This window comes from Centropristis striata, chromosome 4 (genome assembly GCF_030273125.1).
Source record: "Centropristis striata isolate RG_2023a ecotype Rhode Island chromosome 4, C.striata_1.0, whole genome shotgun sequence".
NCBI classification, from domain to species: Eukaryota; Metazoa; Chordata; class Actinopteri; order Perciformes; family Serranidae; genus Centropristis; species Centropristis striata.
In genome coordinates, this window is record NC_081520.1 from 18,044,297 (window position 1) to 18,067,349 (window position 23,053).

At 35.5% G+C, this 23,053-nt stretch overlaps 3 protein-coding genes across 15 annotated transcripts; 1 reads left to right on the plus strand and 2 right to left on the minus strand.

Annotated features, from left to right (window-relative positions):
* Window positions 1-951: 951 nt before the first annotated feature.
* Window positions 952-8,206, minus strand: sertad3 (SERTA domain containing 3). 6 transcript variants are annotated; one of them, XM_059332210.1, is made up of 3 exons: window positions 5,962-6,269; window positions 4,145-4,506; window positions 952-4,030 (listed from the first exon to the last, which is right to left on the minus strand). In XM_059332210.1, the coding sequence occupies exons 2-3, from the start codon at window positions 4,497-4,499 to the stop codon at window positions 3,471-3,473; spliced, it is 915 nt and encodes a 304-aa protein (XP_059188193.1). In that variant the 5' UTR covers window positions 4,500-4,506; window positions 5,962-6,269; the 3' UTR covers window positions 952-3,470. The 6 variants fall into 6 exon arrangements, with proteins under 6 accessions (XP_059188193.1, XP_059188190.1, XP_059188191.1 ...); XM_059332207.1 differs by adding an exon at window positions 5,739-5,796 and having other exon boundaries at window positions 952-4,506; XM_059332208.1 differs by lacking the exon at window positions 5,962-6,269 and adding an exon at window positions 8,072-8,206 and having other exon boundaries at window positions 952-4,506.
* On the plus strand, window positions 6,871-15,661 carry LOC131970769 (nuclear factor 7, ovary-like). Of its 8 annotated transcripts, none has more exons than XM_059332197.1 (4): window positions 6,871-7,142; window positions 10,292-10,403; window positions 10,629-10,725; window positions 11,254-15,661. In XM_059332197.1, the coding sequence occupies exon 4, from the start codon at window positions 12,677-12,679 to the stop codon at window positions 14,120-14,122; it is 1,446 nt and encodes a 481-aa protein (XP_059188180.1). In that variant the 5' UTR covers window positions 6,871-7,142; window positions 10,292-10,403; window positions 10,629-10,725; window positions 11,254-12,676; the 3' UTR covers window positions 14,123-15,661. The 8 variants fall into 8 exon arrangements, 7 of the variants coding, with proteins under 7 accessions (XP_059188180.1, XP_059188184.1, XP_059188181.1 ...); XM_059332201.1 differs by having other exon boundaries at window positions 13,127-15,661; XM_059332199.1 differs by lacking the exon at window positions 6,871-7,142 and adding an exon at window positions 8,541-9,331.
* On the minus strand, window positions 10,822-22,838 carry blvrb (biliverdin reductase B). The gene is made up of 5 exons (XM_059332212.1): window positions 22,505-22,838; window positions 19,798-19,959; window positions 18,406-18,495; window positions 16,178-16,309; window positions 10,822-11,195 (listed from the first exon to the last, which is right to left on the minus strand). Exons 1-5 carry the CDS (start codon window positions 22,587-22,589, stop codon window positions 11,041-11,043), a joined length of 624 nt encoding a protein of 207 aa, XP_059188195.1. The 5' UTR covers window positions 22,590-22,838; the 3' UTR covers window positions 10,822-11,040.
* Between the last annotated feature and the right edge of the window lie 215 nt (window positions 22,839-23,053).

The window sequence follows — 23,053 nt, forward strand, 5'->3', positions numbered from 1 at the left end:
TAACTGACGGGAACGTGTCCTCCTCCTCAACACTGGGTGGTGATATGCGTCGTTTCAGCAGGTTAATATGGCGCCCTTTCTGTTGACCTCAGTTCAACACTTTGTGTCGTCGCTACTGACCGGCTAATGTGACCGGCTAATGCGGGCTAATGTGACGGACTAATGTGCAACTGGATAATGTGACCGGCTAATGTGACCGGCTAATGCGGGCTAATGTGACTGACTAATGTGCAACTGGATAATGTGACCGGCTAATGCGGGCTAATGTGACTGACTAATATGCGACCGGCTAATGTGTGATCGGCTAATGTGCCCGGTTAATGTGTGACCGGCTAATGCGACCAGCTAATGTGCAACCGGCTAATGTGACCAGCTAATGTGACTGACTAATGTGCGACCGGCTAATGTGACCAGTTAATGTGCGACCGGCTAATGCGACCAGTTGGAGAACTCTGACATCAGTCGGACTGTCATGTTTATATGCACTTCAGTTGTCCATTTTTAGTCAGATTGAGGCAATAATTAGTTTTTTTCAAGTGTCATGTAAACGTACTGAATGCCTCCACTACAAGTAAAACTCCTGCATTCAAAAACTTGCTAAAGTATCAACATCAAAATGTACTTTTGTATGTACTCTTTAAGCAGAATGGAGCCACTCAGATTGTTTGTTATTCTAAATATAGTATTAGATAATTTGTATTGATGCATTTATATAAGCAGCAGTTTTAATTTAATTTTTTACAAGGTAGCAGGTTGGCGGACTCAAGGAGAAACTGACTCAAAACAGTAACTTTTAGAAAATGTTATGCTCATTTTCATTATTTTCTAACCACAGAATGTTTTGTTTATATGCAGTTTCCATTCCAAACTCACAAATACCTGCCGTAAGATGTGCTTTATGTATTATAATAAAATAAACAGTGTTAAACAATTAATTAAAATACAGCACAATTTCATTTTTACATTTTATTAAAAAGGTAAGTATAGATAAAGACATTTGCCTTCTAAATACATAGTGTCTGGGCATTCTGCCCTCAATTTTAAAACATAATTAAAATATTTGTAGAAAATAAAAAATAAAATAACTGCCATGGTGGTACATTAATATACCATTAGAAAATTACCAAATATGGTGTGACATTAAATGATTTATCTTGCTAACAAAATATGACATTTATAGTTTGAGACTGCAGTCCTTTGCATAGAAAGCAACTCTGATCCACAAACAGAAAAAAAAGTACAAAAACCTGAAAACAGGCACCGTGTGCTTCCTTAAAAACAATTTACACTCTTCCCCATCACACGTTTCAACATATACAGCTGGTTAAATTACAGTTAAAACAACCAGAACATTTCATAGGACTCCACTTTATGGGTTCAAAATTTGGCCAAATTTAACCTGTAATGCTCCCACTGCTTTAATAAATACAGAGAAACACACATCACATGCTCATATGATTTAGAAATGCATATTAACAAAAGTGCAATAATTCAGATGTAAACCAGAGCGAACATGTGAACCCACTAAGACCAGCAGGACCTGACTGGTTCTACTGGTGGGTTAAGTTAGCACCAACTAGACTCCATCAGCCAATGTGGCTCACAGCACGAGGCTAAACTCTGGGCTGAAATATGAGCCACCAGAAACTGAATTTGAATTATTTATATTTGAATTTGAATTGCTTAGCTTGAATAACTGCATTAAAAACTGAATCTGAATTTATTAGTTTGGAACTAAACATTCAGTTCTCACAATTCAAATTCAGTTTGCAAAATTCAATTTAAATTTTCTGGGACGAACATCTGCACTGCAGACAGATAATCTGGACAGACAATTTCACTTAACAAGATTTCTTAAATTAAGATTGTTAAACATTGATTGTTGAATACTTATAAAGAATAACAAATTAACTCTTAAAACAAGATAAATTAAAGCTGCAAGCAGCGATGAACTGGCCCGAGCAGAGTGACCTGACAATTATGTTTCTTACCAAGATATAAAAACTTTAGATTTAGAAGTGTTAGATAATTTATCTTGTTTTAAGAGTTAATTTCTTATTTTAAGTGTTCAACATGCTTATTTCTAGATTTATCAATAATTCAAATTCAGTTTCAGGTGGCACGAATTTCAGCCCATACTAAACACCCACCAGGTTGGTTAATATCAATATTAATATTACATCTGTACAACAGAAGCTGTTGTGTAGTGGTTTTGTGACTTTACAGTGACATTCAAACCTGAGGACGTGTTGCACACAATCACAGTACTGAAAAGGCTCTTTGAATAAAAGCATCTATTAAAAGACAATAAATAGTCTTTCTGAGCTGGATTGTGCATATAGCCGTTACAGAACAGTCGTGTGTTGTAACTGAACCTCCAACTACCACTTACTGAAATATAACGGATGATAAACTGAAGGATCACCCAGTTAACAATAACCGTCAACAAATACACTTCAAATGTCTCATTATTTTGTAACTTAAAGAAATGGGGCTGTGACAAACAATCATTTTCATTTTTGTCCAATCTGCAGATTATTTTCTCGATAAATTGTTCAGTAAAAAATAGTGAACAATATTCCAGTTTCTCAAACTTCAAGCTGATGTCATTAAATGTTAAATCAGTTCATAACCCAAAGATATTCTGACACTTTTCATGAAAAATGCACTTTACAGATTAATCGATTATCAAAAATACTTGATAACTTTAATAATCTTACTTTAAGTAATCATTGCAGCTCTATAACAAAATACCATTTCTAATGAATTCTTCTGACTAAAACACATTTTCCTGCATGCCGCTGTTATAACTCATTGATAAATATGAGCTTAAAGGATTTCTTCACAGAAGTTTGACCTATAATACTCGTGTTTCCACCATTGTCCTTCAAACAACCAGCCCAATCACTTTCTCTCAGACCTCACATTAACATTTTACACTCAACATTTAGTCCACCTGGCTGCTGCTTTTCTTCTTACTTCAGGATACTTGATGCTGTGATGCATTTGACAATTTTTATAACTGCACTGCTGAAGTGCAAAGAGATTATCTGACAACTTTTCATTTGCGGAGTAAATCCTGTTTTATAATTAGATACCTCTGTGCCTCTTTCCAATTAGCTGAGTCACACTAGAAACTGTAGTAAAATTATTTTCAGAGGTTAATTAGACACTGACTCACTGTCTGGTTTGCCAGAAATCACAAACCCTTTATGTTGCACAAAAAGCTGCTGAATGCATCACCTCATATGCACCATTTCCTGTCTGCAAGATCAACCATTTCTACATTTCTAGAGCATTCTTACTACTTTCTAAAGCCCATAATATACCACTTCTTAAAGAATATATAAAAGCAACAACGTGAATATTTAATGTGTTTTAAAATCCAGCTCTTTGCCACCATGAGGAGTTTTTTTGAAAATAAGTGAATGGTGTTCAGGTGACTTGTTTACAGTGTGATGGTGAGCAAATCAGGACTCCACAAGGATCTCCATCAGATGCTCCAGCTCGAGTCCTTCTCTCACATGATTCTGACTAGAGAAGGGTGGCGAAGGAAGAGAAGATGAAGATGATGTGGAAGACGATAACGGGCTGAACGAGGAGAACGAAGGCAGGCACTTTAGATTCTGGTTGAGAGAGAAGGAGAAGGGGAGCGAGGAGGGGGAGGATAAAGGAGGCAGATACCGTAGGAGGTCATCCCCGGTCGGGTATCCGTCTCCACTGCCTCGGAGCCCGAGCACTCCCATGTCCTTCTCCAGCAGGGACGTGTCTATGTCCTGGAACAGATCCTCCACGGTGAGCTCACTGAGGTAGCTGGACCTCATCACCTCCATGCTGCTCTCCCTCGCCCTCCACTCCTCCTGCTGCTCCCAGCCGCCCCCGTAACCTCTGACTCCCTGTTTCAGCCAAGCCGCGCCTCCATCGGAAGGCCCGGACAGGTTCTCCAAGGACCTGAGGGGGGTTCGTGGAGCTGCCTGTGGGCTCCCGTCGATGGTAGAGTCCAGTGCAGTGAGGATGGAGGAGATGGCAGCTGAAATGGAGAAATCAGAATCCGTGGACAACGACCCCCAGTCCTCATCTTCATCTTTTACCAAAGTCAAAGGGACATCTGATGCATTTAAGTGGCAGTTTGCAGCAGACCTACCTGTGGCACAATTTAAAAAGGGATTTGAAGAAACCAGAGGGTCACTGAGAAGAGCTGAGTGGCTGTTAGCAAACGTCACTGCAGAGTGATGTTGTGCTGAAGAGGAAGAGCTACCAGGTTGGGACACCTCCATGTCTACAGAGGGGAACCTACAGGCCTCCATGCTGACCTGCCGCAGCGTGTTGGCGATCAGGACAGAGCGCCGCAGGCTGGGTTCAGGCAGCTCCTGGCCACGTTGGTACTTGTTCAGGGAAACAGAGAACACAAACTGGCGTTGGATCTCCCAGGTGGGGTTGCTCAGGTCCGTCTCCACGTCCTCTGGTGGGTGTTTACGTTTCTGCCCTTTCATGATCATCGTTACACTGCAGAGGAAAGCAAAAAGTCTTGAATTGAGTTGTATTGCTACATGAGCAATATGAACAAAATCTTAAATCCTGATATCAGTAATTTAATAACTTAATATATATCAAAATTAGGGCTGGGCGACATGGACCAAAAGTCATATTCCGATTTATTTAGGCTAATTTAATAATCGATTATTGTTCAATTAATCGAATCGAATAATTGTTGCAGCTCTAATTGCTACAAGAGCAATATGAACAAAATCTTAAATCCTGATATCAGTAATTTAATATCTTAATATATATACAATAGGGCTGGGCGATATGGACCAAAAGTATTATCCTGATATATTTAGGTTGAAGATTGATATACGATATATATCCCGATATTTTATGGAAAGTGATAGCAAATGTTCAGTCAAAGCCAAATATGACATGTCACAAGTAGTTTTATTGAAACTATTTAAGTGAACATAAATACTGTATAACTACAGGAGTAGGGCTGCAACTAACGATTCTTTTCATAACCGATTAATCTGTTGATTATTTAAACGATTAATCGATTAGTTGTTTGGTCAATAAAATGTTGAAAAGTATCAATCAGTGTTTTCGAAACCACAAGATGACGTCCTCAAATCTCTTGTTTTGTCCACAACAAAGAAACCACAAAAATTTCCATTGAAGAAGCTGAAATCAGAGATTCTGGACTTATTGTCTTTAAAAAACTGCTCAAACCAAATATTCGATTATCAAAATTGTCGTTAGTTGCAGCCCTACTATTATTACTATATACTGTGATATGCTACTATTATTATACTGGCCTTATTATTATTATATATTATATTATCTTATTATTATATACTGTACTATTATTATATAGTGTCTAGTCACAATAACATTATTACTATCATATCATCAGTATAATTACCATCATCTTGCCACTGTACCTTACCTACCAGCTGATCTTCTTTTAACTTCTAGTTAACTTTTAGTAATCTATCCATCCATCTATAAATCTATCTATTACCTTCATTAATTGTATTTAAATGTGACGTTATCATCATATTCGTGTTTACAACAGTTATCCAACTAGACAATGTTCAGCTATGTCACATTTAAATTAAATTAAAAAAAAACACAGTAAATATGTTTAAATACACTGAAAATTAGTCAACTTGTCTACCAGTTGACTACCTGATCAGGCTTTTCCTTTTCTCATATTACATTTATTAAAACATTTGTTGTTCATGTACCGTGAGTAGCGTGAAGTAGTGACTAGTGAGTCATCTGTGGGGGTTGGAACGTAACTAACTTAGGAGGGAAACAGAGACCATGTCGACCGAAGCCATTAAATAATAACACACAGTGTAAATTAACTCACTTATCCTGTTTAACAAGACTAAAACGAGAAACTTTGTTAAAGCACAAAGTTAACTTACACAGTTTAAAGAGTAAAGTAAGGTTTAAAACACCGACCTGTTGAATCACTTCCCGTCTCTGCCTGGCAACGGTTGCTACCGTTAATGTCGGTTAATAACCGTTAGTTTGCCTCCTCTTCGACCCAAATATCTAACGTTTATTAACTCATTCGGAAATTAATCGGCGACTTAAAACTATATTAAACGTTGTTGTTTCTTTTAATCTATAAAACGTAAAAACTCCGCTAAGTAACTAACTGCCTCCTCCTCCGTCTTCTCTTCTCCCGCCTGTGATTTGAGTCTCTCTCTCGTTGGGAGGGGGCTATGGGGTTGGGGGCTGGGTTTGTCGAGAGGCATTATGGGTAATGAAGTTTATAATTTACTACAGGGGTCTCAAACTCAAATTACCTGGGGGCCGCTGGAGGCAGTATCAAAATGAGCAAAAAATGACACAAAATTACAACAAAAAAAAAAAAAGACACAAAATGACAGAAAAAAAGACACAAAATTACTAAAAAAAAGACACAAATTTACAAAGAAAAGACACAAAATTACTAAAAAAAAAAAAAAAGGCACAAAATGACAAAAAAGACACAAAACTAAATTACTTAAAATAGACACAAAACGACAGAAAAAACTAGTTTACTTAAAAAAGACACAAAATTACTTAAAAAAGACACAAAATGACAGAAAAAACTAAATTACTTTAAAAAAGACAGAAAATGACCGCAAAAATACACAAAATTACTAAAAAAAAAGACACAAATCTATCAATTTTATTTATGTCTTGTGTCTTTAGCATAACCATTTTGGTAATTTTGTGTCTTTTTTGGTAATTTTGTGTCTTTTTAGTGTCTTTTTTGGTCAGTTTGTGTCTTTTGTTGGTCATTTTGTGTCTTGTTATGGTTCAGTCTATTATGCTTAGCTTGAGTGACAGGGTCAGACTGATTGCACACATGAGGGGTGTGGTGTTTCTCACAATCAAACCCAACAGTCTGCACCTGGAAATGAAACCAATTAAGCACAGCAAGCTGCAGCCACATTTTGGCTTAGGGAAAAGGACATTGGAGTGAAACACTGAAGGAAGAGAGAAGATTTGAACTTGTTGTTGTTTATCCCACACCACCATATACACATTTTAAAAAAAAAACCTGAACAAACTACCTGGAGCGGGCTGGCAGTCTCAGGACGAGACAAAGGAGTAAGCAGGCCGTCTCGAGGTGTGGACGAGGAGGCTGGGTGACACACAGCACAAACCCTCTCAGTTGTAGGGTACAGGTCTCACACTCAAGTGACTGCATCACACAGGGAAAGGAGATCAGCTTTGTATATTATTTGCTAGGCTAGCCTTGTAGTTGCTGTGTGTTTGTGAATACGAGCCTAGGTTGGCTTAGCAATTATAACAGTCTTTTGTGTCTTTTTTAGTCATTTTGTCTTTTTTTTTTGTCATTTTGTGTCTTTTTTTGGTATATCAGCATCAAACTGAAACTGGCCTCATGGAGTTTACAGCCAGAACTTTAGAGGTAAATTTACAGTAGGGCTCCACGCTGCTCTGTTTTCTAGTCTGGATGTGATGAAGAAGTCTGGATTTGGTGCTTTTGGAGACTCCAGAGGGTTAAACAGTTTATATGGAAACTTAATAATATTATTATCACGATTCACATAATATAAAGGCCTTTATAAGCTCACTCCTGCCCTGATTAATTCCCGCCCAGACCGGATTGTCCAGCTTGTTATTGTGTAATTTTGCATAGCACTAATTCCTAAATGATTACGTCACCGACGGAAGAGGGATCCCAGACAGTATAAACTGCCTTTTAAAATACAGCAAGAAGAACAATGCGTGTGTAATTAATGAATGTGGGTTTCAGGCAGCATAACTTATTATTTCGTGTATAAGTTGAAATTACTGTAATAAAACACCAAACGTCTGAAAGGTTATTAGAACCATATACAGCAATCATAAATCAAAACAATCGGGGGGAAATTAAGAATGTAGCCTAAACGATTTCAATAGGCTTCATATAACAAACCAAACAACAACAACATAACAGTCTGGATCCGGATCCTGCACATGCACTTTCACACGTCCACAGGAAAAGTCCTTTTTACTCTTCTAAAAGTGTCTAAAAACTGTTGTCTGATTCAGAGACAGTGTTGTTATTTACCTGTTAGAAGCAGCCGTCAGGGAGGAAAACACACAACTTCTACTGGAGGAACATGACAAACATGTCAAAATGTTTAGTTTCGATTTAAATTCCACCACTTGACTTTAGTCCAGATGAAGAACCAGCAGAGAGAAACATTACACAGCTTCCTGTTGTTTCTGTCAAAATAAAATCCCCAATTAGGCAACTTTTATTTTTTAAATAATGCCATATAATATAATACCATCTAATATAATGCAATATAATGTAATACAATATGATATGATGTAGTATATCATATAATATATTATGCAATATAATATTATATAATGTAATATACAAATACAATAATAGGTGTCTGTACTATACTCTTATAGTAAACTATATTATCATATATCATTATATTACTTTATCATGTGTTAAACTGTCTTTTTACATTATTCTATATTATATTTCATTTCTTATTTTCCTATGCTCCTATTAATAGAGAACACTTGAGTATTATAACTTAAATCACATTCTACATCCAGTTTATGCCGTTTACATATACACTAGACTTTCTGACTCGCTGCTATTAACCCTTAACACACCATATTCACTTTACCTTGTAACTTTAAATGTGCTTGTAAAGATTCCTATTGTTTACTTTTATGTCTGTTTTTAGACTTATTTTTTTCTTTATGTTGCTTCAACATCTGCATTTCCCACTGGGGATTGATAAAGGCTTATAATATCTTTTTATATCTTTTTTTTTTGTCCATAAAGTTGCTTTGTCTCTATTTTTTCGAAGAAATATTTGTTTTATTTTGAAAGAAAAGACTGCATATTTCCGGGAATGTGCTGCCTGTCCTTGGCAGCTTGACGCATCTTTCAGAAGGAGTTGCACAACATGCCACTCATCCATTCAGCTGACTGTCTGCTTGTCCTTTTCATGCGACAGACTCATGTGAGCTGAGACAGAAAGACACTAGGCGATTAGTTTCATTACAAAAATCAACCAATTTAACCCCAAAACACCACATAAGAATAAAGACTATTTAGTAATGGCCTACCGATCCAGAACTGTTAGATAACTGCAACAATACAAACTGTCATCCATATATAGATTCACAACTTGGGACAGAAATAACTTAGACAGTCATCTTTACAATCCCTAACTATAGTTCATGGATTCTGCCCTACAAAGTCTAACTGTGTAACATGTAAAAAGTAAAACTGAGAAGAACTGCTTTAAAGGGTTTTCTAAAAACGTTTCTTAACTGGCCAGCCCATGTGTTATAGGTAGGTAAGTGATATGACACTTATTTCTACATGTATTGATGATGTAATTTTTATGCTCAAAAATCATGATGGTTGATTTGACCTTTTACCCCAAAAATGTAGTTACTGTACTCTGGTTTTGCTGTAAAATGTTCTAATAGTAATGATAAACAGAGTGTAATAACAACAATGTTGTCTTCTTTCAGTTATTATATTTTGTTTTCAGTGAATAAACATTTTCAAATTGATTTTATAAGTGTATTTAAGTGTTTAACTCTATTCAAAGATTTGCGTATTTTAGACTGAAAGAAATGTTATATTTTAGTCTTAATATAATTTTATCTCACTTTTTTACTTCGTCGCTATCTAGATAATAATTTCCCTTTCAAATAAACCTATAAATTATATTATACCAAAAATGTAGTTACTGCAGTTAGACTTTGTAGGGCAGGATAGGCCTGTGTATAATAATAATAATAATAATAATAATAATAATAATGTACATGGTTTTATAAACCTGCAAAGGGTAGTATTTATTAAAGTAAGAAAAAAAGTTGTTGCAGCTTACTTTTTATTTTCAACTCAGTGGTACTGGTTGGCAGTGATTCTCTGAGGATTAAATGTATAAATAATGATATATGAATGTACGTTTGTTGTAGCTTACATTTATGTAATGATTAGACTATTATTAATTATTTACACAAGCCATTTATTTTTTAATAAATTGTGGTATACCACCAATCCCAGGCTATTAATATTTCGCTCATGCTTATTATTATTATTATTATTATTATTATTATTAATAATATATTTTGTATGTTATTTAAAATAATCTGATTTTTTTTGGTGATGCATTTGAAGTTCATTTATTCCAGCCATTTCTGTTGTGTCTATGTGCTTCTGACATTACAATGATACTCCCTCATACAGTGAGTGGGAGTTGCATGTTTTTTCAAACTTGTATGTCTTTATTTATTGTAGTTTCCACGGTGTCTGCTGAAGTACAGAGAGAGAAAATAAACCTTCAAGACATCTGTATCAATCGTGGCCATTCATTTCGTTGGACCAGTGGGAGTTACATCACTTTCTACTTGTAAGTTAAAATACAAGACTAATACTTACACTAAGAGTACTTTGAGTATACCTAAGTAGACCCTTCATCTATAAACTACTCTATTACTTTATTCCCTTGTGTTGTTCTGTAAAGCATTAACACAATAAAATGGTATTAAACAGCATCTGCAGCTCTGCTCAGTCACATGACACATTACTCTTTCAGCACAACATTTTGTACAATAAAGTCTTTTATTTTCAACAGCTATAAAAACAAGTCCTGCTGTACATCACATGACCAAATATTCACTGATGGAAGACATTGATGTAGAGTTATGCAAACCGCTAAAGCAGCAGTACAGGTTTGGCAATTATTTATTATTATTTATTATTTATTTGGCAATAATGGCATTAAAATGTATATTGGTGTAGCTGATGATACATTCAAAATATGTATAGAAATATAACAACGCATAGCAAAAGCGGCTCAGTTGTGATCATAAATGTGAACATTAGTGGTTTATCACAAGACTTGTAGTTAAAAATGTCACAAACCTTAACCTAAACCTTCTTTATTTATCTCCCAAGTCCCAGCAAATATTTCCTCTTTAGCGTGTTTTCAAAGGAAATTTAGTTTAGGAGGAGATTTAAAACCATCAGAGGTGTGTTGTCGACTATTATTTATACTCTCCCCACACTCCCACTGTCTTGCTGTCCCACTCTGAGGTGGACAGACACTTGACGAAGAAGTGTCCCAGGTCGTGTTTAGAGATGGCTCTTCCTTTTAGCATGTTCTCCGCCGTGCTGTAAGTTTCAGTCAGAGGAAGGTCGCCTGCAAGGTAGACAGAAACAAAAAACTGATTAATGCTCTCTATCCATGTTTCCTTCAGGGGGAAGAGTGTCCACCAGGAAAGTCTCAGGCCATGCCCTCTCTAATGTCAGCTCACTCTGCATGTCTCCATTACAAAAAAGCCCCAGAGGGATTTAGAGACTCTGGAGGTGACGTATGGTTTTTGATCGATGCGTAATCGCTTAGCAACAGTTTCCATAGAAATGTATATATTGTCATGAACCGGCATGATCATGGATCATGACAAAACCAGGGAGACCACACATGTATTCAAGTTATAAGGAAATAATGTTTATTTAATTAATTGAAAACAAAAATAAACTTAATAATGTGAATCAGTATATCAGTGGTGAGGTGTATGTATGCGTGTGATGTGGTGAAATGCAGGTGTATAAGCTGAAGGTAACAAACAGACTAAACCAAACCAAACCAACTAAACCAAACCAACTAGACCAGACCGACTAGACCAGACCGACTAGACCAGACCGACTAAACCAGACCGACTAAACCAGACCGACTAAACCAGACCGACTAGACCAGACCGACCAGACCAGACCAACGAGACCAGACCAACTGGATCAGGGGTCGGCAACCTGAGGCTCCGGAGCCACATGTGGCTCTTCAGGCCACTTGCAGTGTCTCCAAAGCAATTTATATTCCTAAATTGTAAAATGTGTCACTTATATAGCTGCATCTCAAGTAGTTCAAGTCAAACAGCCCCAACCAAGTATTAAGTCATATAGATGACATACTTTTCAGAGGCCAACATTTTCATATTAAACATACTTTTTAAAATGTATCTTTTGTAATATTCAAAATTGTAAATATGTAAGCCATAATCATGATTAGAAGAAATTAAATAAATTAAGACATGAAATGTTCCATTCTGAGTGTAATGGATCTATATAATGTGTTATTTCCACTCTTTGAATTGAATTACTGACACATAAACTTTTCTAAGATATTCTAATTTTTGGAGATGCACCTGTATATGACATTATAAAAAGTTTTTAAATTTAAAAATTTAAACTAAAATGCTTATGAAAGTCTACGGCTCAGCGCCTTAAACTCTAAATATTGTCAACTTCAAGTCCACTTTTGAGTTTCTGCATTCTGACAAAATCATATTATGAAATGCTCGTTAAGACCTATTAGTGATGCTGGTAGGCTAATTTAGACGAGGCAGGCTGTTTTATCTTCATTGTAAGGCAGGTGGAAAGTTGCTTTAAGATCTTAAAATTTAACCAATATCACCATCTGCTGGACAGAAAATGAAATATAAACTGACAGTTACTGAGAAAGGGAAGTGAAACTTATTATTTCTACATTGCTGAAACGGAGCTGAGACGCCATTACAGGCTGAAGGATATTAAACATAAATCTGACGGATTGTAACCTGAAATTCAAAGGGACAAACATTTGGTGAGTCTTGTTGTTAAAGGATAATTCACATATCTGAGAAAATGGCTGAAAGAGCTCTTTTGGAAAGTTTCCTGAGCTGCCACGTCTGTTCAGAGACTTTCAGAGATCCTGTGTCTCTGAGCTGCAGCCACAGCTTCTGTTCAAGCTGCCTGCAGAAATTCTGGGAACAAACTAAAAACAAAAACTGTCCCATTTGTAAGACAAAGTCCTCAATTGATGAACCAGCTGTAAACCTTTCACTGAAGGAACTGGTTGACTCCTTTGCTGGGAGACAGAAATCTGGATCATCTGAGACCGAAAAAGAAGAAAAGAAAGAAGAGGTTGTGTGTGATAAACATCCAGAAGTTCCTTATTGGTTCTGTGAGGATGAAGACAAAGTTGTTTGTCCTGTCTGTGAGTTTTCTCTCCACCAGAGTCACAAAGTGGTTCCTGTAGAACAAGCAGTCAGTGACCTGAAGGACCAGCTGACTTTTGACTTTGATTTTCTGCAGGACAAGAGAGACAAATATGAAGAAGTGGAGAAAACATACAATGAAATGACTGAACACTCTAAGAAGCAGCTGTTGTCCACAGAGACACAGATCAGAGCAGAGTTCAACAAGCTCCACCAGTTCCTGAAAGAGGAAGAGGAGTCCAGACTGGCAGCTCTGAGGAAGGAAGAGGAGCAGAAGGGGAAGACTATCAGCAGAGAGATGAAGAGGATTCAGGAGCAGATCTCCTCTCTGTCAGACAGTATCTCTGCTGTTGAAGAAGACCTGCAGAAAGACAACATGCCATTCCTCAGCAGTTATAAAGCCACTCAGACCAGAGCCAGAGTCCAGTGCTCACTGTCAGATCCACAGCTGCTCTCAGGAGCGCTGATAGATGTGGCCAAACACCTGGGCAACCTGTCCTTCAGAGTCTGGGAGAAGATGAAGGAGAAGGTCCACTTCACTCCTGTCATTCTGGACCCAAACACTGCAGCCGACTGTCTCTATCTGTCTGATGATCTGACCAGTGTGAGACGTGGAGAGACAAAGCTTCCTGACAATCCAGAGAGATTCACTCACTATGCCAATGTTCTGGGCTCTGAGGGCTTCAGCTCAGGGAAACACAGCTGGGAGGTGGAGGTGGGAGATCATCCTCGCTGGAATATAGGTTTGGCTACAGAGTCAGTTGACAGGAAGGAACCGGTACCTGCTTCACCAGAATATGGAGTCTGGTGTTTAATGTGTAGTGATGGAGAATACAGTAATGGAGATGTTGAGACTCTCAGAGTGAAGAAGAGTCTCCAGAGGATCAGAGTCCAGCTGGACTATGACAGGGGGAAGGTGTCTTTCTACAACCCTGAACACAAAATGACTCACATCTGCACTCTCAGAGACACTTTCACTGAGAAACTCTTCCCATGGTTCAGTATTTGGAACTTTGGTGATTCTAAAACTGCTGATATCAAAATCTGTCCAACAGATTTCTCTGTGCTGTTTAGAAACGGTGGTAAGGTTTAACTGATTCATCATGGTCTCTGTTTATCATGGTGGTGATAGAAAGATAGTTACTTTCTCTACGGAACACGAATTTTTCGCAACGTAAGTCTCCGGCATAATTTCACCAGAGACTCCATTTAAACTTTAAACAGTAGACACAAGTCTTGTGTATCGGTGTATTAATCCACGTTTCGATAGGTCCATATAGTTTTTTATCAATCCCTGTTCAATGACCATGATCATTTTTGGAGAAATTCTGAGATTATAATGGGTGTGTATTGCACGAAATGTTCGTGTCACAGTGGCATCATTGCCAGAGTGTAGAGGGAGAGAAAAAATTGTCAAAAAATAAATTTGAAAACTGTGCTCCAGGCCGCAAATTCCACTCTACAGAAATAATTTAAACATAGAAACATAGGTAAATTTGTCTTCTCACTCACAATCCTCTGGTAAAGCTGTCAGAGTTATAGTTTGGGCGTAGGATGCACAGATGCGCCACCAACACGCACCAACAGCCTCATTGGCTCCCATATTAAAAACGCAGGAAGATTTCTGAAAAAGGGAGATGTAACAGTTTTTTTAGATCGCTCTAACAAAGCTATTTTTTCATTTTTCTGAAAAAAAAAAACATATGTAGACGTTCAGGAAGAACTAAGGACGCTCAAAGTGAAGTCGGATCAATGATAGGTATTATGGTTTTGCCAAAAATGCTTTCTGTTCGAGGCCAGAAATTCCAGTCTGTCCACCTCTGGCTGCTGTCACTCTTCCGGAACATTCAGGTGGCAGTTCATTCACACAGGTAACGATTTAGCGTACACACTCCTCCAGATACACGTTTATCTCTCACACACACACAGACACACACTACTTACTATTGAATATTAGATGATGTATTATGTTCTTTGTTTATGATGGTGGTGGGTTGTTTTGTCAAATTCCAGTTAGTTCCTTTACACGTAACGATCATTAAATGTGGAAGTACATTCTTTTTCTTTTCTTTTTTTTTTTTTTTACATCTTATTATTGAATTGATGTTAACTGAATATTTGGTGATTTTGTTTTGCATCTAGTTAAATTGCTGCTGTGAAATTACTCCATGACAAGTAAAAGTCCTGCATTCAAAACCTTAAAAATTATAAAAGTATCAGCATGAAAATGTACTTAAAGTATCAACAGTAAAAGTACTTGTTATGTAAAATGGACCCACTCAGATTGTTTTATATATTCTAAATATATTATTGTGTGTCAGGAGGACATAAAGAGTTTCAGTGATACAGAACAAAAACTTTTTCTTCTTTTACACAATCTGCAGAGTTGATTTGGTTACCAAGGTGACAGAAATGATTTGCTTATTGTCTGTACAGTGTGTAATTAATTATTCAAAGTAGTTTTCATGTAGGTTTTTTCTGTAATTTCTTGGGATGTCATTTATTTTTTCCATTTACTTATTACTGAATTGAAATCAACTAAATATTTGGTGATTTTGTTTCATATCTACTTAAATTGCTGCTTTGTTGGCTTCATCTTTTTTCAATAAAGTACATTTTGATTCACAGAAAATGAATTTGTATGAAATATATCAGGTGATAAAATGTGCTACACTAATGTCCTGAGGTCCTAATGAACTGGTTTAACATGAAGCCTGTAAATGTAAACATAGGTTGCAAATATGAACATGTAAAGACGAAATTCAAATACAATACAACTATATACAAGAAATTCCCATAAAAACATGTATATTTATAGGAATAGTGTTAGCTGATTATCAGATTTAAACTATTATATCTTTGGTTTTACATGACCGAGGAGCATCAAACAAAAAATTTATGAAAGTTTCAAGTCTGTAATTTGGAGTGAAGTTGACAACAGCACTCCACGTGAAATAGTTGGGTTTTTTTTGCTTTTTGTTTTGCATGGTCTGATCATGCCGGTGCGATCACAGACCCCAGACGATTAAATTAGGGCCCTTTCAGCGAGTGAGACACGCCTCATTCCGGGTATTGAGCTGTAGTGGAAACGGCTTTTATTTCTGCAGTCAACAATTATGTGAAAGTAAAATAAACTCTTCCTACTGACCACCGATGTGAGGAGGCATGACGGCCACGTAGTCCAGCTCAGAGGTTTTCAGCAGCGTGTACATCCTGTCGTGGTCCTCGGTCACAGGAACCAGACGGGGCGGGACTTTAGAGCGATCCCACAGCAGGAAGGCTGGGAGGGAAAAGAATAATGAAAATGATCACTCTCGTAAAGAAAGGTGTCAAACATCTCTTAAATGGATACATATACTAATTATGAAATTGTTATTAAAAAATTAACTCCATTAAAGATATAGAGTAATATGGTTCAGTAAAGAATATGAACTACAACGTAATAAACACTATATAGTACGCTATATAGTAATAAAATATATATAACATCTAGTTTAATTATATATAACATCTAGTTTAAGAGTTTCCAAAAGCTCCAAATAATCCAGACTTGTTGACTCCATCCAGACTAGAAAACAAAGCAGCGTGGAGCCCTACTGTAAATTCACCTCTAAAGTTCTGGCTGTAAACTCCATGAGGCCAGTTTCAGTTTGATGATGATATACCAAGTAAAACTGGAGACAAGCTCAAATAGATTTAGTATAAAATGATAGAACTGGATGGAACATTTGCAACATTTAAAATTCTTTATTGAGCATGATAGTGTTTTGAAAGTAAAAAAAAGATTCAAAATCACATTTTATGTTGGACTACAGGACTAAAAAAAGACACAAAATGACCAAAAAAGACACAAAATGACCTAAAAAAATGGACAAAATACCCCAAGACTCCATAGAGTTAAGTAATGGATATTAAATGTAAAGATGAAATAACATCTCCTGAATCGATAAATGGAAATTATTACTATTAATTTACTAATAAAAATATGGAATAATATGTTAAGTTATATTAACTACTACGTAATGAATATAGCTATAGTGTATAGCTATAGTAATGGATATTAAACCTAAAGATGTAGAATAAAATTCTAACGATGTAGAATGTATAAAAGATCCTGATTTTAAAGCTTTGCTACCTTTCATATTCTTGGTTTTATTTTTGTTTTTTGCTTCACTATTCCCATTGTTAACTCTTTAAGTTTGTTTTAATGTAAGTTGTATGTACTGTATATTAAATGTCGGACTCCAGGAAGAATAGCTGCAGCTAATGGGGATCCAAATAAAACAATAAACATAAACACATATCTCTTATTTATCTAAATTCATTGCAGATCTGAAGCCTAAAACAAGACTGAACTAAATTTACTTCAAGGTACTTTTTTTGAAAACCTGGAAGAGCCAAATAATAAACGTTCCCTCCTCATCCTCGATGGAGTTAGATTTGTGCCAAAATGTTCAAACAACACTTTTTCAAATTCAAACAAAAAATGTTAATCAAAATATCAAATACAAAATTTAAACAAAGTAAAATAAAGTCAAAGACAAAATTTAACTTGCAATCAAACTATTTGTGTAATTGCAAAAGAAATCTGGTTTTGCTGGTTTTGCTTTTGTGATTCTGTCTGTGTTTTGCCTTTTAACATTAGTTTGTTGGACTAGTTCTGCACTAGAAGGGCTCATAAAACTAGTTAACATTAAGGTTATAATAGTTTTGGATTTTTTTATTAGTTTTAGTTTTAATTTCGTTGTGATTTTTGTTTTAAAATTCAGTTAGTTTTAATTCGTTTTTAGAGTGAGTTTGCTAGTTTTAATTAGTTAAAATTTTCTGGAAAATGCTTAGTTTTAGTTTTTTTGTAATGGGGTATTTGTTGGGTGCGAGATTCAAAAAAGTCACAATAAATGTATCCTTTATTTCCTTTGTCTGATCCATCTCAGACCCAATAAGTTTATTAAGTCATAAAACCAGATAGATGAAATAGATTTCATATCAACCAAAAAGGTTTACATATGAAAAAAGTTGACAAAGACGACAACGAAGGACATTTTCACTATAATTTTAGTTAGTTTTGTAACCACAAAATAAAGTTTCAGTTAGTTACTGTTTTTATAAAAACTCTATCTTTTCTCCATCTTTTTTCAATTCTAGTTTTGGTTATTTCTTTAGTTTTCGTTACTAAAATAAGCTTGGTTGACAGGAACCATAACTGCTCACTAAGCAGGTTTATCTCTTGTCACAGGACCCGAGGCTGCAGAACTTGTCCAACAAACTTATGTTAATGATACCGTCTGTAAAAGTTAGCACACTAAGCTCATATAACACAAATCTAACTCCATAATCCTCTGTTATCATTTAAAAAAAATAAAGAATGAGTTGTACCTGACATGCAGCCGATCACTTTCCTGATCCCACGAGCCTTCATGGCTTCAATGATGTTCCTGGTGCCTTCAGACATCATGGTGGTCGGGCCTGGTGAGCACAGATTGGTCAAAAATTGTACTGGAGTATAGTTTGGGACACTGGCACTTTAAATTTGCACCACTGAGAAGCATTCTCACACAATGAAGTACATACATGAAAACATAAAACCTTAAAATGTGTATGGGATATTTGTGAAATCAATATATGGTGAAGACTGAAGGGATTTGATGCAATCAACTTATTTTTTACTGTAAATTCAGCATTATCTATTATAGTGTTGCTACTTTAAAAAAAAACCTTTTTATATACTGTGTTTCAGATTGTGTCACATTGATACAATGACACGCACTGTGTGTTGAAAAAGTCTTTTGGCAACCTCTAGTGAATGTTTTACATAACTACATCATTAAAACCTAAAATCCTCCTTGTGTAAGGTGAACATGGTCAGTTATGTAATGCTACGGGAGCTTTATCAATGCAAGAAATGGCTACAACCAAAAAGAAATTGCACAATGATGTAAATAGATGATGCAATATGCAAATAGAAAAATATAATGCATGTATTAAAAAACAAACAGGAAATTGTTAGAATAATGTGTGTCTGTCTCTGAGAACGTAGTTCACTACCTGTGTGTGTTCTCTCTCTGTGCATTGATAGATTAATTATGCAAACTGCTTTGCTACAACGCTCATGTGCTAATATTGTTTTTAAACTATGATTAAACTAAATACATTTAAATATCTGAGTGAAATGATCTTGCTGCATGGACAGATAATTTCACTTGACAAGATCTCTTAAATTAAGATTATTAAATCTAGAAATAAGCATGTTGAACACTTAAAATAAGAATTTAACTCTTAAAACAAGATAAATAATCTTACACTTCTAAATCTAAAGTTGTTTTTTTAATCTTGGTAAGAAACAAATAATTGTCAGGTCACTCTGCTCGGGCCAGTTCATCGCTGCTTGCAGCTTTAATTTATCTTGTTTTAAGAGTTAATTTATTATTTTAAGCGTTCAACATGCTTATTTCTAGATTTAATACCTTGATTTAAGAAATCTTGTCAAGGTAAATTATCTGTCCATGCAGCAAGATCATTTCCCTTGGATTTAGTGTTTTTATCTTGTTTTTAGACACCTTTTTTGCAGTGCAGGAGTCAGATAATTTGATTTTAAAGGTTTCCTCAATCTATTTCCCAACAAAATGGACAAATTAAACAATTCAAGCATTAAAAACTAAGCTACTGTAAAAAAAAAAGAAGAAAATAATGAAGTTTTCTTTGCCTCGACGAGACTTGCATTTAGTTTTCTTTTCTTCTAATGTTTGCTTGGTTTGCTGTGTGACTTACTGAGGTCGTTCCTGGTGCCCAGGATGATGATCACAGCATCCTGACCTTCCATGGTCTTCTTCACATCCTCTTTGCTGAGAACGTCTCCCACCACGACTCTGGACGCCTTGTGGTCCGCAGGCAGCTTGGCAGGGTCCCGCACCAGCACCGTCACACTGTAACCTGAGGGAGGAACCATGGATAGAATACTCACCAAGGTTGTTATAGTTAACAAAAACTAATGAAATAACGAAAACTAGAATTGAAAAAACATTTTTGTTAACTGAAATAAAAATAAAAACGAAAGTTTAAAAAAAAACTATAACAAAACTGTATTTTGTGGTTCCAGAACTAACTAAAACTAACTAAAATTATAGTGAAAATGTCCTTCGTTTTGGTCTTTGTCAACTTTTTTCATCCGTAAACTTTTTTGGTTGATATGAAATCTATTTCATCTATCTGGTTTTATGACTTAATAAACTAATCGGGCTGAGATGGATCAGACAAAGGAAATAAAGGAAACATTTATTGGGACTTTTTTTGAATCTCGCACCCAACAAATACCCCATTACAAAAAAACTAAAACTAATAAAAACTAAACTAAAACTAAGCATTTTCCAGAAAATTTTAACTAATTAAAACTAGCAAACTCACTCTGAAAACTCATTAAAACTAACTGAATTTGTAAACAAAAATTGACAACTGCAAACAACGATTATTTTCATTATCGATTAATCTGTCGATTATTTAAACAATTAATCGATTAGTTGTTTGGTCAATAAAATGTATAAAAACATCAATCGGTGTTTCCCAAACCACAAGATGACGTCCTCAAATCTCTTGTTTTGTCCACAAACCAAAGAGATATTCAGTTTATTGTCATAAAGGAAAAAAGAAACCAGAAATATTCACATTGAAGAAGCTGAAATCAGAGAATTTGGACTTATTGTCTTTAAAATAACTGCTCAAACCAATTATTCGATTTTCAAAATAGTTGACGATTAATTTAATAATCGATTATTGTTCGATTAGTCGAATAATTATTGCAGCTCTACTCCTGTAAAAACTCCACCAACTACCCGTTGGTGCTCCCATAGATATCTATGGGTGCTCCCTCTCTGTCCAGGCGAGATAGAGAACTGCTGCTACTATCAGCTCTCTGCTGTGACTCAGCAAAAAGCTGCACTGTAACATCTAACATGACTCAACAGTCAACAGTCAGTCATGACTCAAACTGTTTTTTCTTTTTGCCCCGTAGTGAGGAGGGAAAAAAAGGAAATGAAAACGCTGGTAAATGGTATTAATTATATGATGAAGTCTCATGTGTTTGTGTAAGTGATTTAAGTGAGTGTCTGCAGTTTATACACTGTAAAAAATGTTTGTAGAAATTACAGTAAAACACTGTCAAATAGTAACAGAAATACCGTAGTAGCCACTTAATTACCGTAAATCAAGAAATAGTGCAAAACTTAAACTGTAAAAATCTAAATTTAAAAAATGTATGTAAAATTAATGGAGAAATACCATAATGTCACAAAGACACAATTACCCTACAAAAATTACTTATTATTCAGTCAAAATTACAGTTTTTGCTGATATTTACATTCAAATTTACATTAGAAAACCCACTCACTATTTTTTACGGTGAAATTCTGGCAACCACAGCTGCCGGTATTTTACCATACACTGTAAAAAAAAAGTTGTTTTTACTGTAAAAAAAACGTCAGCTGTGGTTGCCAGAACTTTACCGTAATAAATATGGTGCAACTTTTTCTAATATTACAGTAAAATGATATTAGCACTGTTGATTTCACGTTTAAGATTGCCATTTTATTCCATATTTTACCGTAAAAAAATCCATCAAAAGAAATGCTGTTCTGCGATATAATTGACCAGAAAATACTTTATAAATGCCGCATAAATTAAAGATTTTACTATTAAATATTACAGTATATTTTTGTTCAAGGTATGTTGTTTAGTACATTTAACAGTGAGACTTTTTTTTTTTTTTTTTTAATAATTGCAAAAATTACAGTGATGGCTTCTATATATATTACAGTATATTGCCTTTGACTTTGAATTAAGAATTTTAGTGTTGCAGAGATTTTTGTACTCTACAGACTTAAGAAAAAAATACTTGTTTGGTCGAGACCAGCGTGATTATTTTAACATATTTTAAGATAAATATAAGAATAAAGATTTAAAAAAATATCACTCCTTCCAATATCATGAATCATACTGCAATTGCAACATCAGTAAATAATCACAATTACATTTTTTTTTTCAGCATACATTTTTTTACTATATTGATTTATTGCCCAGCTTCAAAATAATTCTAGCATTCTAGATGTGCACAACTTGTGAATCCTAAACTTTATTTTTATTTTATTGTGAATCATGTCTATTATAATCATAACTTGATGTAAAGTTATGAACCAGGACTGCAGACTCAGCTGAGCAGTTTATTGGTTTATTCTCAGGCCTTCATGTGACATGATAATAAACTTTATCCTACCTTTTGAAGCCCATAATTGACGGTCACCCTATTTATCAAGGCAGAACCTATATATAATTTTAATATTAATATATATATGACTGCAGACTTCTTTTCTCTGTGTTGCAAACTCCAATTGAATACAGTAATCATATAAAGTTACTTTACAGTATGAGAAACCAACACATGATCCACTCTACTCCTTCCTATTTTCTTTATTCTACTCTGTCTCACCTGCTGCCACCGCCAGCGGGAGGGTTGCCAGTCCGGTCATTCCCGTGACTCCAAATATCGCGACGTTTTTAATGGAGTCCGACATTATTTGTAACAAGCGAGTTCCCCGATACAGCAACAACTTGTCGTACCAAACTGTGTCCAATGCAGAGGACCAGAGGACACTATCACTGCAAACGGCACATTGGACAAGGAACGCCTCCTTGATGTGACAGGAAGAGAAGCAGCTCAGACTCCTCCTCCAGTTAAAGGAGCTGCTCACATAATAAAGGTTGTTTCCACTACAGTCCAATACCCGGAATATATGGAGTTAGATTTGTGCCAAAATGATCAAATCCGTGTATTCGTTCTTTCCATGTCGTCACCCTGTTAAAATAATCGCCTAACTCATTTTTTTTTCAAGTTTTGCAGGAAACACAAAAAACTTCACCAAAAGTGTAACATATGACATTTATTGATCATTTCACTCAAAAAGGATGTAACAAAAGATGGCTATTGGCATAGTAATAACACTGTGTGTAAATTATGTAACTTAAGAGAAATAAATGA